At 41.8% G+C, this 18330-nt stretch overlaps 1 protein-coding gene and 1 long non-coding RNA gene across 2 annotated transcripts in view; one reads left to right on the forward strand and one right to left on the reverse strand.

The window, feature by feature from the left end:
• Positions 1 to 1200: 1200 nt before the first annotated feature.
• The window catches only part of ITGA8 (integrin subunit alpha 8), a 129310-nt gene continuing 112180 nt past the window's right edge, over positions 1201 to 18330 (reverse strand). Inside the window, exons 29-31 of the mRNA XM_081163149.1 lie at positions 9359 to 9481; positions 1772 to 4301; positions 1201 to 1646 (exon numbers count right to left, since the gene is read on the reverse strand). Coding sequence (XP_081019275.1) covers positions 4215 to 4301; positions 9359 to 9481 — 210 coding nt within the window. The 3' untranslated portion in view covers positions 1201 to 1646; positions 1772 to 4214. The remainder of the gene's footprint in view (positions 1647 to 1771; positions 4302 to 9358; positions 9482 to 18330) is intronic.
• LOC308569440 lies at positions 5061 to 6822 on the forward strand. Its single transcript, XR_014000736.1, has 2 exons — positions 5061 to 5121; positions 5432 to 6822. It is a non-coding gene; the product is annotated as an uncharacterized lncRNA (long non-coding RNA).

The raw sequence follows: 18330 nt of genomic DNA on the forward strand, positions 1-18330 counted from the left end.
TAATAATTTCAATGGGTCTGCTCTGAGTAGAACCTACTTGGTTATGATCCTTGGAAACCCTTGGTTATGACAATGGAAACCTCAAACATGCTCAACCTCGTCAATTGATACACACATTTCTAGGATTGCATTCTGGTATATTAACTTTGGTCTGAGAACCAACCTCAAATGAAGACCTGGTCATACCCATACCTTCACATAGACATAGCATTTCTGAGCTTTCAGTTTCTGATTTATATCAACAAATCTAAGGAAACTGCTAAAAAGCTGCAGCCTTTGACAGCAGAAAAGCTACAAGGCTTCGGTGAGGGAGTGTAATATGCCAAGGACTAGAGATCTGAAAGTAAACAATGTCAGCTCATGCGCCTTACTTGCCTTCCTGTGACACTGTGCAGCTGCAGCCAATGGACTTCAGCCAAGCTAGTCGTGACTGATGTGCTTGTTTCCATTTCTGTAGCTTCCCATTACTGCTCTTCATTCAAAGAAATGTTAATGGCTAGGAACTAGGGATGTGAGGGAAATTTTGCTTGGGTTTGCCTTTTAATGTGCATCTTCCTAACTGAGGTTTCCTAAAACAGCATTTGAATAGAAATGCAGCTCTCATTTCTGGAAATGCTCTGAAACTTGCATTGAGTTTGCCCAATTAAAAATGTCTACTACATTGCATATATCAGGGGAAAGTGTACACAAATTGGACACAAAACTGTGTTCATTTGTGAAAATAACATGGCACAATGCCACTTGCAAAAATGTGTGAATAAGGAAAAAATGCACACTTAATCACTGACAAATATTTGTGACTTCCCCCCATGCAACTGATGCAGAAATGTGGTGATTTGAACTTAAGAAAAGAAAAACGAGTTACTAATATAATGTTGATCCCTATTGAATCAAATGCAAGTTCATTTGAATCCCAATTGCTCTGGGTGCTTCAATGAATGCCCAGTTGCTTTCTTGCACTGCGTTGATTCCATTCATTTAAATAGAGGAGCAGATCTGTAGGATGTGCAAATGATCTGCCTTCTCTATTGAAATGAATGGGATCAGCCTATGTAAGAAATCCATAGGATAGCCCTTGTAAAATCCCCATGGTAATAGGGAAGCAATGAGCCAGTTTCATTGTGTTAGTACATCTCGTGGCATCAGAGGACCCATATTAAACTGAAAACATTTTAAACACATGCTAACAAAGCCTGAAAGTAAGGCAGGGAAGTTATTTTTTTATTTGGTTGTTAATCAATATATTCAAAAGTTTTCAGAGAATCACAAATGCCAGTGTAAACATGCGCCAGGTACATAGATAATATAAAGTATTGCACATAGAAAAAATATATATCATCCACATTTCCTAATGATGTTTCATCTATCTGTAGTTGATGTGTAGGTGTTCAGCCAAGCCACCATTCTGGATAAACGATGGGTTTAAGTCAATAATTCAGCATTTAGAAAAGAGATACAACTCACTTCTTTTCCAAGGGTGGCTATGTGAATAAGCTGGCAAGGGGGTAGAAATCTGCAGCATGGTTTTGATACCTGAGGCAGTCATCCTCTGCATCTTATGAGTGCATAAGAGAAGTAAAAATGGTTGTAGCAAGAGGAAGTCCCCATCTTCACTGTCCTGCCTTGTTTCAACCAATAACTGATCCCTGCCCCCCTCTATTTAAACACATGCTAACAAAGCCTGAAAGTAAGACAGGGAAGTTATTTTTTTATTTGGTTGTTAATCAATATATTCAAAAGTTTTCAGAGAATCACAAACGCCAGTGTAAACATGCGCCAGGTATGGTTCTCTGTAAAAACATAGCTCAACAGTTAATTGGACGAGGGATTCAGGAGCCAATTGTCCATTTGTTCTTCCCAGTCTCTGGCAATAGTAGTTTGGGTTTTGGCAAGGCAACAATTAGGATAATGGGAACGATTGAACCTGGGTCATAGGGTGCTAAACATGATTTCAACAAGCCAGGCAGGGAGAAGGGAAGAAAGTGAGCAGTGTTAGTACTTTTCAGCACATTTACATTGAGAATTTTACTTGTGGATTCAAAGGATATGAGTATAGAAGGTACAGGAAGTTCAAAACCTCATGCAGATATATTTTAAAAAAACAATTTATCCCAGTGCATTCAGTTTTAAGCAAGGTTCACCATGAGTGGAAGCTAATCTGGTCCAGCCATTCCAAAGTCTATGGATTGGTGCCTATTATGAAAGCTCATGTTTACAGGAATACCTTGGAAATCTTCCTGGATTAGGTCCAATGATTATCCTGCTGAAATTACTGGGCCTAAACTAGTCTGAACAGGACTAATGCTAGATAAATTTGTAAGAGACAACAGGAAAACAAAAGTCAACTGTGGATAATAATAAAAAAGATCGTTGCAATTCAGAAACCAGGTGTGTACACGGTGCTCCTCCATGAGCCATGACCCCATTACTCTCAGTGGCACCCTGCTAGTTTCCACACATGAAAAGGAATGCACACAGATTAGCCCTCTCCATTGAAATTAATGGGAAACCATTCCATGTGCAGGAGTTCCCTACACACGCACCGCAGCTCTCATGTTAAAAAAGAGCCTTGCTGGATTGGGTTGTTAAAAGCCCAAGTCTCTCCAAATGGTTTGCTAAAAATCCAATAGTATGGAACTTCCTTAGGAAAGCTATGGGAGCAAAAAAAGAAAGACATGACCCTTACGTTGGTTTCAAACTAGATCTGGATACATTTATAAAGGTAATTTTTAATCTGTTATACAGATGTGCCACACTAGGATTAGGGGAGGTTTTGTTTCACTTTACATCTTCTTCACTTTGAATCATCAGTGGTTGTCTCAATTGGAAGCAGATGCTGAATGTTGGAAGCTCACTTGTGCCAGTGAGCCCAAGCTGAACTTTCCTTAAGAAGGCTTGGTGAACGGGGTTTGTTTTGCAGCAAAGGCTTAACTGATTTCGTTTAATTTACATTGGATGTTTTCTCCCAAATCAGGTTGGCCAGCTGATTTTTTTCGCTTTGCCCCACCTTATTGTATGTAGCTTAGGATCACAGGAAGCTGCCCAGTCAGACAATTGGCCCATCGAGCCCAGTATCATCTACAGTGATAAATGGCAATTCTCCAGATTTTCAGACAGGGGACACTCCCAGCCCTAAATGCAAATGTCAGGGACCTTCTGCATGCAAAGCAAGTGCCCTGTCATTGAGCCATTGCCCTTCTTATTTCACCTTACTAGCAGTAACTGGATTGTATTACTTGAGTATGCACAATTTACTACTGTCTTTTCTACAATTAGGCTGCAATCCTATATAGGCTTTGTTGGGAGTAAGTTCCAGACTTTCAACTGAGTATAGGATTGCACTCTGTGTCTCTAACATGGGATGCCAGACTTCTCTTTGCTTGGCAATCAGGATATAGTGGATAACCTTAATCTGCTATGTCCACGGTGTGGAGCGATTAAATAAATGGAAGATTCTATGTCATGTTTCTTAGGGTTCAGAGTTGAACTATAATCTTCAGGGTCACTTCCCAGGCCTGTGATCCTGCAGTTCTTTATCATACACTCCATCCTATAAAATAATATATACTTTTGCTTCCGTTCTGACTCTTATAACTGGTATATGGAATGTGCAGGATACATCCACTCTATTTACATGCAAAGTAATGTTATCATCAGTATAAAACTTCAGCGCCTATTTTGGTTAGGATGCCCAGTCTACAAAAAGATGGAAAAATAAATAATTGTGCCTCGCTTATGGAAAGTGTTTTAGAAGGCTACTTTTGCTTGTCAGAAGTACTTTCACAGTACCAACAATATTGCTTGTCTCCCTGAGCCAGAGTTTCATAGAAATTCCTATCCTTAGGGAGTCACCACAACATTATGCCATGATACAGTAGAGTTTTAACATTTTGTCTTTAAGCCATACAGCAACGCAGGCGATTCACCACCACATGGTCCAGACTACAGGAGTGCTTCTAATGCCGTCCACGTGTGAATGACTCAAGTGATCCTTTGTTTAAATAAAACTCTCTCTCTCTCTTTTTGCTGCTCATCAGCTGGTTACGTTTTTGAGGCAGTGATCATTGTTCTCGTCTTCCCTTCTAAGGTCATTTATGTAGTGAATGCGTAGAACTCTGCATAGTTTGGATTACGACCACATCTTGGCAAGAAAGTTCCTGGTAAGTGGAATCTGTTGTACTTTTCTGCTCTTGACCAGGACGACTCTCCTCTTCCTATGTGTCAGTAGTCTTGTCACTTGTCAGTTGCACCCTGTCAGCCATGTCATCTCGAGGGGGCCTTGCTCTGTCAAAGAAGCCGCACTGGAACAAAACAAAGAGTCATGTGTAGGCAAGTTGGCAAAGCAACCATCTTTTCTCCCTTTTTCAGGTCCTGCCCTCAGACTCAGACATTATGGCTTGGTGTCATACACCTGTATAAACATGCAGAGGAAATATATATGCATTGGCAGTGCTTTTGCCTTAAATTTTAACCAACCATCTCTGTATTAAAAACAAACCAACCAGTTTGGTTACCTGGTTCTGAGAAGTTTTCAAGCCTTAAAAAGATCTCACAACCAAATATCCAGGGATTCTAAACATTAAACCCCTTGCTGCCCCACTGGCTGCATATAGAATTATACCACACGGAAGCTGTTTGTAATAGGTATGAGTTACTGGTGCCTTTCTTGGTTAATTTGCCTTGTTAAAACTTTCTGACTGCACAGCCCCTTCTCATGGTGGCTGCCTCAGTCACTGGCAGAATCCGTCAGTGGGCGTTTCTTGAACCTCTTCCAACATAAAAGTTGTTTGACACCCAGTCTCCTCCTCCTCTCACTGCACGGGAGTCTTCTGTGCAGGGAAGGCGTGGGTAGCGGAGGACCTGGGCTCTCCTCACTGATGTCCAGTGAAGAGTCCTGGAGCCCTCTCTCCACTTCCCCCGTCTGCCTCCCTTTATCCCCGGTGTTGCGCTGATTGGCTTCCCCCTCTACTGAGCTGTTTCTCCCCCTGCTGCTGGGTCCTTCGCCAGCATAATCTGGGAGCCTCCCCTTCGCCTCTCGCTCCGATGTCAGTTCCCTGACACTGTTTTTAAATGCCTCCACAAATTTGTGTGATTGGCTAAGTGCAGCATGAGATTGAGGTTGTTTTCTGCTGCTCAAGAGAAGCGGACACGGAGCAATGGATTCAAACTACAAGAAAGAAGATTCCACCTAAACATTCGGAAGAACTTCCTGACAGTAAGAGCTGTTCGACAGTGGAATTTGCTGCCAAGGAGTGTGGTGGAGTCTCCTACTTTGGAGGTCTTTAAGCAGAGGCTTGACAACCATATGTCAGGAGTGCTCTGATGGTGTTTCCTGCTTGGCAGGGGGTTGGACTCGATGGCCCTTGTGGTCTCTTCCAACTCTATGATTCTATGATTCTATGATTCTATGATTCTATGATTCTATGAATAGCCCCCCCAAAAGCAGTCGGGGCTGCCTGTAGGAGCAATCACTGAAACGAAATGTTTCAGGGGGAATATCTGGTGTGGCATGAATTGCTCACAGCCACTGAGATCAATCAAGCTATTCTGGACTAAAGGCTATTGAGTTTGCACCTTGGCAACTCAATTAAAAAGCGAATTCATTTGAACAAACAGTCAAGGTGGTAACTGAAATGGAGAAGCCACTACAAGGTGATATTGTTTAAAAAAGCAGCAGCAGCAGCAAAAGGGCTGCTTGAATGTCCTGCAATGTCATAGTTATATGGACTCAGCCTGCTAAGTCATAAGCTCCTTGGAAATCTGCAATCTTATTCATTCTCGCAGCTTGCTTTTGAGTGAAGACTGAGCTGTGTCTTTCACAACAATGAACAGCCTTCTGAGCAAAAATTAATTGACCCACCTTGGCATCATTTATAACTTCAGCTATTTATCTGAATACGCCCTAAGCCTCCCATGCTATTCCAGATGTTGCCGCAGTGATGTATTGACAAGGCTGCTGGAAGATACCCTGGGACAAAGATACCCTGGGGAAATTGCAACTCTGTAGTTCTTCATCTTTGCAATGCGAACAACCTTTGGTTCTGTGATGGTGACCATGGAGCAAGTGTTGCTGGTGCTGGTGGAAACCAGGTGTTCAGCATCCGTGCTCTAGTCTGCAAACCTTCACAGCTGTGAGCCATGAATCATCTAGTGGGGTAGATCAGAACAGTTGGCGAGTGCTCTGCCGAGTCTTATCTGTTCACTTGCCATGTCATACAAACTTGCACTGTGGTTGACCTGTCCTGAAGTTGACCTGTTCTCAGAGGCAAGATGTAAGTGTGGGGTAGATGACGAAATGACAAGAGTTTGGTGTTGGGCAAGAGCCTCTCACCTGCTTGACTTACTAGTCTAAGCGACTGGATTTGATTATCTGCACCATCCTTTGGGGAGCTTTTAAGTTCAAACAGAGATGATATAAAGGAATGGAATGCATTTTAAAAATATTAAATCTCTGCATGGCAGTCTTTGAAATTATCTTTTGGAAGGATTAATAGGAACAAGAAGCACACTTGCTCTGTTCTTCTGAGTTACTGTGCCAAGCCCGGCCAACTTGTGACCCTCCAAGAAGAAAACAAGCCCACCCAACATGTGTGCCAGGGGCTCCACAGAGCTCCTGTTTTTGCTGTCTTCCTGCAAAAACAGAGGGGCAATCTAGCTTGGGCAGGATTTGGTCAGATTTTATACAGGCCTATCTGCCACGTATGGAGGATTTCCTTGCTGAACTGCCAACCTGATACCTTGGAACTGACATGATTTATTTCAGAAGCCAAAAGTCAATGTGAGAGTTCCTGAGCATTTTCTACATTCTTAATGTCAAACCTTTTTTAAAAAAAGATGGAAGGGAACAAAGAAGTTTGAAATGGACATGAAACAAGTGGTAAGGTAGATAAATATTTATTTTATTTTAAATCAGATGTTTCAGATTGTTTATTTTAACTGTATTGTATTAGGGTTGTTGTTGTTTTTAAAAAACAGTTCAAAACCAAATGTATGACCCTCTGTCAAACAATTTCATTTCTGCATTAAACTTGCTATTCTATGTTAACGGGAAACCCTGGGGAACAAGATTTGACTTCTGAGGTCAAGCATTATAAATATGAGAAAATAAACCATGTACGGCATTTATTATTGTTGCAAGTTATGAATATTCACCACTCTTATCTACCAAACAACATGAATATTTACATTTCATCTCATTACTGTTTGACACAATACTTGTCAGCTTTGCTTCTAAAAAGTTCAGGGCACAGTCTAGCACACTTAACTCTACAGAATTATGGCCCGTGTCTTCCATGAAATGATTTGCTTAGTGTCCTTGCACACGTACAAATAATAAAAAAATATATCTATTAAATTCATGCTAAACAGACATCACTCTGTAGTGCAAAAGGCATGTAGTGGGCTACATGACAGAAACTTTGGGTTATGATCTTAGCAAGATAAAAGTCCTGTTTAGTTGCCAACCAATATATTTTAATATTCGTAGCATTCAATTAGCATGCACTCTTGCTCAAGAAATGCATTAGTAATAAAATGGGAAATGTGATTTTGAATCAATTACTAAGGTTTTCTTCTTCTTCTTGGGGATTTAAGTAACCATTTAAATGGCCTTGATTTAAATTACTGCACTTGATATACGATCTTATCATAGTGTTAAAGTATGTCCAAACCAGATGGCTTTCTGGATTTTCTCACAGGATTGTTTTGGGGATAAAACAAGAAAGGGGAGAATTATGGGATGCTGCCTTGAGCTTGTTGGAAGAAAGGTGGGATATAAATGTAGCAAATAAAATGAATAAACATCTAGTTACACACAATTTTGGTATGTGGTATCTATGGTATTCTTAAAGATAAAATAATCAAGCCTGTAGAAGAATAAGTCTTGCTAAGCAGAGCCAGCACGTATCTGCAAGGACAAGTCCTGTCTCATGAAACGGTTAGAGTTCTTTGAGAGTGTCAACAAGTATATAGATAGAGGTGATCTGGTTGACTGACACAACGTATCTCGACTTTCAAAAATCTTTCAATAAGGTAGCTCACCAAAGACTCCTGGAATAAGAGGCGAATCTTGACCCTATTGTGGATCAAGATCTGGTTAAGGAGCAGACAGCAGGAATAAATGGGCAGTTCTCTGAATGCAGAGATGTAGAAACCGGTGTCTACCATGAATCGGGACCTGCACTTTTTAGCTAGTTCATAAAAAACCATCTAGAGTTAGGAGTGAGCAGTGAGGTGGCAAAGTTTGCTAATGATACTAAATGGTTCTAGGTTGTTTAAACAAAAAGAAATGGCAAATACTTCCAAAAGGACCATTCGCAGAGTGAATGGGCAGTAAAATGGCAAATGCGATTCAATGTAAACAAGTGTAAAGCGATGCTCCTATAGGAGGCAGTGATGGATAGCTTCAAAAGAGGATGAGACAAATTCATGGAGGAAGAGGCTATCAATGGCTACTAGCCATGATGACTGTGTTCTACCTCCACTGTCAGAGGCAGTAAAGCGTCTGAATATCAGTTGCTGGAAACTGTTGGTAGGCAGAGTGCTGTTGCAGGCTTCTTACAGGATGAATCTGATTGGCTACTGTGAGAACATGAAGCTAGACTAGATGCAGGCTCCCCATAAGCTCTTACAGAGGCCTATTTCAGTGGTGCTTACCAAGGGGGAAAGAAGGAAGGAAAGAGGAAAATGAAATAACTGGGAAAACATTGGATGAGGATTCAGAACTCAACATGGTCAGTAATAGGCATGATATAGACCACCGTGGGAAATGGCACCCATCAAGCTGGAATTAAAAACAACGTCTACACAGCAGAGACATAGTTTTAAGTACTTTGAAGTCAATTGTTTCCAAGTCCCTGAAACAAAAACTTGTAAACTGCTAGTGACTCAGTGATTGCAAGACTTTAGCGATGTAGTAAAAACATCAAACAGAGCCTACCAATATTAAAATAAAATCACTTGCAGCCTTAAAAAGATAACATTTCTTTTCCTCTGAAGGGGGTGCCCGGTCATGTTTCAAAAGATAATTCCTTGAGGTACTTTGGGAGAAACAAACCTAGAGATGCTTCACTGCAGCATGCTGCCGAAATCTAAATTCCCCAGACAAAAGAAGATCACAGGCCTTGGGAATCGCAGCCAATCTCTCACTGCTCACTTCTAGCTAGCCTTCAATAATGCAAACAAGCCACCTCTTTTGAAAGGTCAGAAACACAAACATGTCAGCGATCCAAAATAAATAACACACCCATCTCGTATGTCCATGATTATTTTGCTCAGAAGATCACACATTCCACCACCCCCACCTCCCCATTTTGTTTTGGTATCATCTTCTCTAGTTTAACACCATTCCATTACATACCTTCCACAATGCTAAGGTCAACATAGCCAAAACCAGCAGTCCAAGGAGTATGGCTAATATTATAACCCACAGCGGGATTATAAAGGAAATGTTTGGAGTAGCCCAAATAACAGATGTTTTGGTCTGAAATGGAAGATGAGAAGGGAAAAAAAGATGAAAGGGTAAAATGAAGATGAGTTATAATACAACCTGAAAGTGATTATATATGCAGAATTAGAAACTAATGGTGTATTCGTAAGTCCGCTGTTTTAAAAACTCAGCATACAGCATCTGCCAGAACTTCACAAAACTTAAGTTCTTGCAGTTCTAGTGAGTGGTACAGAACTATGTTTTATATAACCAAGTAGGCCCAATGAAATTAATGGACATGAGGTAGCCACACCTATTGATTTTAATAGGCCCACTTTGAGAAAAACCTATACAGTGGTTTCTCGGGTTACATACGCTTCAGGTTACATACGCTTCAGGTTACAGACTCCGCTAACCCAGAAATAGTACCTTGGGTTAAGAACTTTGCTTCAGGATGAGAACAGAAATGCTCTGGTGCCGCGGCGGCAGCACGAGGCCCCATTAGCTAAAGTGGTGCTTCAGGTTAAGAACAGTTTCAGGTTAAGAACGGACCTCCGGAATGAATTAAGTACTTAACCCGAGGTACCACTGTACATTTAAAGTAGTACCATACCACTTTAAACTGTCATGGCTTCCCCCAAAGAATCCTTGGAACTGTAGTCTGTTAAGGCTCTTGAGAGTGGCTAGGAGACCTTGGTTCCCCTCAAAGCTTGCTGGAGGCATCAGGTAGGATAAGAGTAAACAACCCTGTGGGGTAGGTTGAGAGATTGAGAGATGGTGACTTGTCCGAGCCCTCCCAGTAAGCTTTAATTGTTGCTAAGCAGCGGATCAAAGCTCAGCACTTTGACCACTACATCACATCGAGTCTCAATTTGGTTTTACTGCCATGGCTTCATCTCCAAACTGTAGTTTGTGTGGGAAATAGGAGCCACTTATCAAGGATTCTCAGCATCATTCTGCACTTAAGGTTCTATGCTTGTATCAGCCTTTCCCAACCTACGGCCATCCTGATGCTTTGATGACCTGCATCTCCCATTACTCCTGGCCATTGGTCATGCTGGCTGAGACTGATGGAAGCTGGGAGTCCAACAACAGCTGGAAGGGACCATATAGGAGAGGCCTGGCTTGCCAAGTCACTTTGAAGCAGACACATGTAGAAATACAGGTACATGTATTTTGTACTTGGGTATCTACCTGAATGCTATATGTCAGCTGAACTCAGAAAACCACAAGACCTAGGTTTGCTACAGTTAAACAGGTTTAAATTTATATTATAGCTTAAACCAAATAAATCTGAGCCTCTATAGGCAATGGAGTAAGCAAGAACGAATGTCAACATTGCAATGATTTGTATTAGACATTGTGGTCTCTAGTCAGCTGACACAGCTACATACCTTGGGCAATATGCCACTGGACAAAACTGCTAAGACAAAAGCACTCAGTCTTCTCATTACAGGAATAACATGAAAAGGGTAACATTAGCTTTCCTCCCTCCACTTTGAAAAAGCATTTGCTGTCATTTTTAAAGACCGTCTAGTACACTTTGTAAAGTGGCAGGTAACAAGTCTTTTACAACACATCACATATAAAAATAACTTGAAGTTCAACAGAAATATAAAATGTATTAACACCATTCCCCTACATTCTGGCTTAGCCCAGACCACAGAAGCTGGACCAAATAAATAGATCTTACAAAGCTTTTGAAATATACTTAAGGTTTGGCTTTACTGGGTCTCCAGAGGAAAATTATGTGCTTTCCAGCAAAGTCAAATTATATATATTTCTAATCCTGTACATTTTCCAACATTCTAAAGCTCTCTTTCGGTAGATGTATATATGAAATACCCAGTTTCCATCCATCTGAGGTTTATGGTTTTGCTGAACTCCGATGTTGCCCATTCAGATTAATGGTGTGTTAACTGGAATTTGAACACAGACTTCCTATTGTGTGTATACTATAGATGCAAGTGCCACTAGGGATTTTGAATGCATGCTTGCTATGTTGGCCTGTGAATCTTTCCTGCGGTCAGACTGGTGACCTACAATGGACTCCAGAGCACGTAGCTTTGACTATAGGTGAGGTCTGCAATGTCAGCAGTTTCTAAGCTGAGAAATCGCTTCCAAGTCAGTGCTACTCCTTTAGCTTTGTCCACTCTGTTTTCCTCATCTCCTGGTCTCCCCATTTGGAAAACCACCAACTCATCCTTTCTCTAAAGCAACCTGCATTTGCTCTTCATTAGTACAAGCCTTTCTGAATCAGCCACTTTCCCCCAATTGCCATACTGCAGCTTACCATATGGGGCAGTGGGTGGCAGTTCGTGACAGTACTTAAAATTACCTATCAACAATGATTCATGCCCAAACTCTCTACAATCTCTTGCTTCCAACAAAACAGTTCTCTGAGCTTTCCAGCACAAAAATTAAATAAAAAATAAATCTATTCTTCAGGTGTGAATAGAGGATTGAACACACTGAAGGCTGGGAATGAGTGGAAAGGCGAATGGTAGAAATCAGTGCCAGGGATAATTTAAGAGGAGCAGGTGGCATCAGAGCCTAGGACTTGCCGATCAGAAGGTCGGCGGTTCGAATCCCCATGATGGGGTGAGCTCCCGTTGCTCGGTCCCTGCTCCTGCCAACCTAGCAGTTCGAAAGCACGTCAAGTGCAAGTAGATAAATAGGTACTGCTCTGGCAGGAAGGTAAACGGCGTTTCTGTGCGCTGCTCTGGTTCGCCAGAAGCGGCTTAGTCATGCTGGTCACATGACCTGTACGCCGGCTCCCTCGGCCAGTAAAGCGAGGTGAGCACCGCAACCCCAGAGTCGGTCACGACTGGACCTAATGGTCAGGGGTCCCTTTACCTTTACCTTATGAGAAAGAGGACATCAGTTTACTATTTTCCTGAGAGCAGAAGAATACTTGAGATCCACCACTCCATTACTCCTGATCAAAGACCTAGATACCGTAGGTTTAAATGCCAATACAGAGAGACACATAACTGACAGCCATTTCAAAGATTTACCCAATTGGGCCTGTTGCATTCTGATTACATAGAGACAAGAGCTTTTAAGTGTAGCCAGAAACTGAGATATGCACATTGCAAATATTGAAAATAAAGCACCCCAACTTAAGGTAGTAAGCATTTCAGAGAAAGTCAAATACCCAACCCCCAAGACATCTAAATCTATAAGGGCTGACATAAGTCTGGGATTTGTCTGTTGAAAATGGTGTCTGGGCAGAATTTTTGAAAAGCAGTTGAAATGCCCAGATGTATGTCAGCTCATAACAGGGGGAATGAAGCTCAACTTTTCTGTCTAGATTTTCACTTTTTGAAATATGGCAACCCTACAATATATGGTGCAATGTGAATTTAAATAGCTCACTTTTCTAGTTGCTTTTGAGCACTGAATATTAACTGCGGAGGCTTCCTAGGTCAGTAAGTTCAGTGGTCGTGGTAGAAGGGGCTCATTTTAATTAGCTAATAAATATTTTTCAATGACTTTCCTTGTGTTCCTCAATAATGCTCTCTAGCTGGCATGGAAACATAAGGGCAGGATGAGTGAAGAAAAAGGTCAATGGCTCTCATTTGCAGCAATCCTCTACACAGAACTCTCAGTCAAGGAGACAAATGAACTAGTGCGGAAGGTTGCAGGATGTGGACGCTACAGACATTACAACATCTGGGACCAACTTGGCCAGAGAACAGAAGCAAGGATTTTTCTCTCCTCCAGGACAGATCTCGCTCAGCAGATATTTATGTTCTTTGTTACAGTGCCAGACATCTTAGTAATGCTCTTAAGCATGTAACCATTCCCCATTTCTCAAGTGGCAAGCAGTTTCAAGGGAGGCCCTAGTAGGTTTAGTTCCCATTGGATGAGAAAACAGTGGAGATGCAAGGATGAGGAACTGGGCTCAGCTGGTGAGCCGGATCCTTATTTCTCCCACCCCTTGTGGGTCAAGTGGGTGGGGCTGCTTACCTACCACAGTTTTGCCTGAAGCCGTAGCAACCAGGTGCAGTGAATCCCTTCTCAGCCCAGACTTAGCTGTACTGTACTGTCATTTATGATGCCAGGTGCAGGGCAGGCAGACAGACATGGCTTAGCCAAAATGGTCTGTCAGGCCAAACGAGGAAGCCTGGTGGGCCTCATTTGCAATAATATCATAATAGTTTATTATTTATACCCTGCCCATCTGGCTGGGTTTCCCCAGCCACTCTGAGTGGCTCCCAACAGATTAAAAACAGAACAAAACATCAAACATTAAAAACTTCCCTAAACAGCCCCCCCTCCAGTGACCTAAGGGGTCGTTGTCATGGTTGCTTTATTTACAAATACACAAGCAGAGCACAAATTGAGGTGAAGAGGCACCTTCTACAAGAGAGAATATAGTCACCATGCCTTGAAGCCATCATTAACATCAGTTTCCATGGCTTTATCCAATCCCCTTTTAAAACCACCTAGATTGGTGGCCATTACTGCATATTGTGATAGTGGCTTCCATAGTTTTAACTCTGTGCTATATGAAGAACCCTTTGTCAGTCCTGAATCGTCTCACGATCGACTTCATTGGATAACCTCAGGTTCTAGTATTCTAACAGAGAGAGAGAGAGAGAGAGAGAGAGAGAGAGAGAGAGAGAGAGAGAGAGACCTTCTATCAACTTTCTCCAAACCATTCAGGGAAATATGGTTGGCTCCAGATTTTAAAGAAAGCTTTTTTTTTTTTTTAAGCCATCTGTTTTCACTGGCTATTAATGGAAATGTTTTATTGTATATATTGCTGTCGAAGCTTTTGTTGGTGACTCCATTGGGTTTATTTAAACTGATTGTTTTATTGTAAACTTAATTGAATGTTTTCATTTTTTTGGAACTGATAAAACTGTATATTTGGTATTAAATGTAAGCCACCCTGGAAAGGCTATAATTTAGAGATACAGTGGACACTCGGGTTGCGAACGTGATCCGTGCGGGATGCACGTTCACAACCCGCAGAGTTCACAATCCGCGCCTGCAATTTTACCTAATGTACACATTTGTGCAAACAATTCTCCCCCAATACAATGCTTTTTTGTACATTATTCTCACTTATACAGTATATGCATTTTTATGCACCCTTTACTGTAGTATATGCATCTTCATACACGTTAAATGGCTGATGAGCTGCATTGCAAAATTCAGTGTAAATCTCAAAGGATGCCTGTGTTTTGGTTCATATATTGTTTTGGGAAATGTGAATCAGGAAGGTTTGGCTCTCAATGCAATCTGAATTGAATTTCTCCTGAGGGGATTAATGTTCATTTCATGGTTGCTGAATGTACCACCTAGAGCAGAATAATTATTTTTATTGTGATGGTCTGTGTGGCATTTCTACAGAATGTTGTAAGCCACAAGGCATTTTATTGTTCTGAACCAGGGCTCTGCAAGGTGGGTTAGGCCGAGGCATGACATTGTGTCTAAGGCCACCCATGCAGTGATCTTTATGAATGAGAAAAGATTTTTGCACCTGAACTTCCCATGCGTGGCTCTCAAACCTTTTCTCTTACGTAACTTGGGGCTTCCTGGCCTTCATTATTTTCTGCAGTTTTCAGAACATGCACATGTTCAGGTTTTTCTCCACTACCTTGAAGACTGGGGATACTTTTTTAAAGGAGAGAGAGAAGATGTTCTGATAAAATGACCCTATTTTGCATGAGAAAATCAGATTTCATCTTGTAAGGCAAGATGGCGGCCAGGCATATTTGGGTTTATAATATGTATTAAAGAAAGGGGCAATTCCAACAGTTGTCCTCCTTGCTGCTGACTTCTTTATGCTAGCTAAAGGCATTTCTGTTCACTGTTTAGAAGAAGTGATAATGGGAACCATATCAACATAGACGCTATGGAGACGCTTGAAGCCTTCTGCTATGTATAATGTTTTAATGTTGATTTTAGATTTTCATGCTGTATTTTATGAGGTGCTGCACTTTATGGACTGTATAAACCACCTTGGGGTCTGGTTAGATAAAGGGCAAGTAGAAAATAACCTATACTAGCTAAAATATTTTTTGCTAATAATCCTTGTCACGGGGAAACACATGAAGTGAGGAGCCACGCCATATACCAGCAAAGTCACTGACCTGTGCACATTGCATGCAGTACAGCAGTAGGAACATAGGAAGCTGCCTCATCATAGAATCAAAGAAAAAGGACCCCAAGGGTCATCTAGTCCAACCCCCTGCAATGCAGGAATCTCAACTAAAGCATCCATGACAGATGGCCCTCCAACCTCTGCTTAAAAACAGTGAATGAATGAGACTCTACAACCTCTCAAAGGAATCTGTTCCACCGTTGAACAGCTGTTATTGTCAGCAAGTTCTTCCTGATGCTTAGTCGGAATCTCATTTCTTGTAACTTGTGACAGCCCTTGAGATACTCCTCTTTTCCAGGCTAAACAAACCCAGCTTCTTCAACCGTTCCTCATAAGGCTGGTTTCCAGTCCCTTGATCATCTTTATTGCCCTCCTCTGCACACGCTCCAGCTAGCCTACATCCTTCTTAAATTGTGGTGCCCAGAACTGGACACAGTATTCCAGGTGTGTCTGACCAAGGCAGAATAGAGCAGTACTATTACTTCCCTTGACTGGGACACTATACTTCCGTTGATGCAGCCTAGAATAGCATTAGGGATTTTTTTTGCTGCTGCATCACACTGTTGACTCATGTTAAGTTTTTGGTCCACTAAGACCCCTAGATCCTTTTCACATGGCCATCCAGGTGTCCCCCATCTTATATTAGTGCAGCTGGTTCTTCCTGCTTAAGTGCAGAACCTTATACTGATGTCTTTAAACCGAGTCAGACCATTGGTCACTCTAGTCCAGTCCTGTCAACACTGACCTGCAGAGTCTCTCCAGGGTTTAAAACAGGAATCTTTCCCAGCTCTACCTACAGAAACTGGTGAGTGAACCTGGGATCACCTGAATGCCAAGCATTTACTCTAGCACTGATCTATGGTCTTTCCCTACCTCTATTGAAAGTGGTGTCGTACACCAATCTGGAGAAATGTGTTAAAACCCCCTTTCATTTAGCACAGAGATATGCCTTTATGATTGGAAAACTACTGGCATTTGTAGAAAGATGGTTGCATCGAACTACAGGCAAAGAGACAGAAGCGTCTGCCAACTGGACCACCCGCTATTCCCAAAGAGCATTTTATTTATGACTTCATGTAGGTGTTCGTTTTTCAACTTGGATGGCTCCACTATTTTCTCATGTGGTTTTAGGTTTAAGACAAGGCTGTGAGCCGAATGCCAGTTCAGAAGTGCTTTATCTCTTTTAACAACTTTTTTATTGCGGAGGGTAGGAGGCAATGCAAAGGACAGAGAAACTCTGAGAGATAGGAATGAAGTTGCTCAACTGATATTCCGTTGCCCATCCTTTTATCCAAGGTGGTCAGTGATGCAGCTGTGGAGCTTTTAATGCACATCATATGGTGTTTCTGGCAGAGCCCTTGTGATACAGACTGCCTGCCTCACATGGCCAAAGAGCTCCAAAGAGGAGAACATTTTTCTATCGAGGTAAGAAGGGTTATTCTGGAGAGGGCCCATGTTTTCCACAATATCAGTTGCATGGGAGCTAGAAGCTGCTTTGAAATGGGTCAGACTATTGTCCAGCTCATCTAATATTGTCTACTCTGAACTGGTGGTGAAGGACTAGGAATGAGACCTTGGTGTCAATAGTAGATAGCTCAATGAAGACGTCAACCCAATGTGTGGACGGCTGTGAAAAAGGCAGATTCCATGTTAAGGATCATTAGGAAAGGAATCAGAAACAAAACTGCCAATATCATAATGCCATTAGGTAAATCTGTGGTGCAGCCACACTTGGAAGACTGTGTATATATATTTCTGGTTGCAACCACACTGCTCCAGGAGATGCATAGTTGAAGGCTAGTTTTAACAGCATTACAGTGGTACCTTACAGTGGTACCTACGTGCATGCGCGTGACGTCATTTTGAGCATCTGCGCATGCACGAGCGGCGAAACCTGGAAGTAACACGCTCTTCAACTACTTCAACCCGAGGTATGACTGTACTTTTAGCGGCCTTCTGTCACTTCCTGCAGGGGCTAAGCCAGGCACCCCCAAACTCAGCCCTCCAGCTGTTTTGCGACTACAACTCCCATCATCCCTGACCACTGGTCCTGTTAGCTAGGGATGATGGGAGTTGTAGTCCCAAAACAGCTGGAAGGCTGAGTTTGGGGATGCCTGGGCTAAGGGCTATGCAGCACAAATATATATACAGATAGCCATTGTAGAACAAACTTTGCAGATTCAATACACTTCTCAAATCCTCACCGATTATCATTTTTGGTAAATGGCATCTGAATGGCCAAACTCTGACTTATCTATCACAGAGTTACAGTAGCTTTAGACTTACAGTAAATGAGCTATTCTTGTAGTGCGATTGGTGCTTGTGTGTATAATAGCCCCTTTCTCTGATCTTTAATCATTTCTGCTTAGAGGGGTTGAAAGATAACAAATTACTCTTTAATTGTTCTGTATGTTCCTCTCAGGCAAACATTTGCCATTTTTTTCTGTTTTGAAAAAGGGCCCAAAGTAGTAGATAAAAGCTCCCCTGAGTTTAGACTCAGAATTAATGTTGACATGTGTGTTTGCATATTATAACTCCCTTGTAGAAGTATACTTTGCAGGGAGAGCAAGCATGTTTAAAAGAAATGTGCCTGAACACTGATTCTGTAGAAGCATCACATCAGAGAGAGGGTAGAATTTAACTTTTACTTAGAGAAGACCTATCAAAATGAATGGATTTAACTTAGTTGTGTTCATCTATTTCAACGAGTCTGTTCTGAGGTAGGCCTAGTACTGAATTCTACCCAGAGGATTTAAACCTGGCTAGGGTTCAAGTGTTCACACAC

The sequence above is a fragment of the Podarcis bocagei genome (assembly GCF_964188305.1).
Source record: "Podarcis bocagei genome assembly, chromosome: 12".
Taxonomy (NCBI): domain Eukaryota; kingdom Metazoa; phylum Chordata; class Lepidosauria; order Squamata; family Lacertidae; genus Podarcis; species Podarcis bocagei.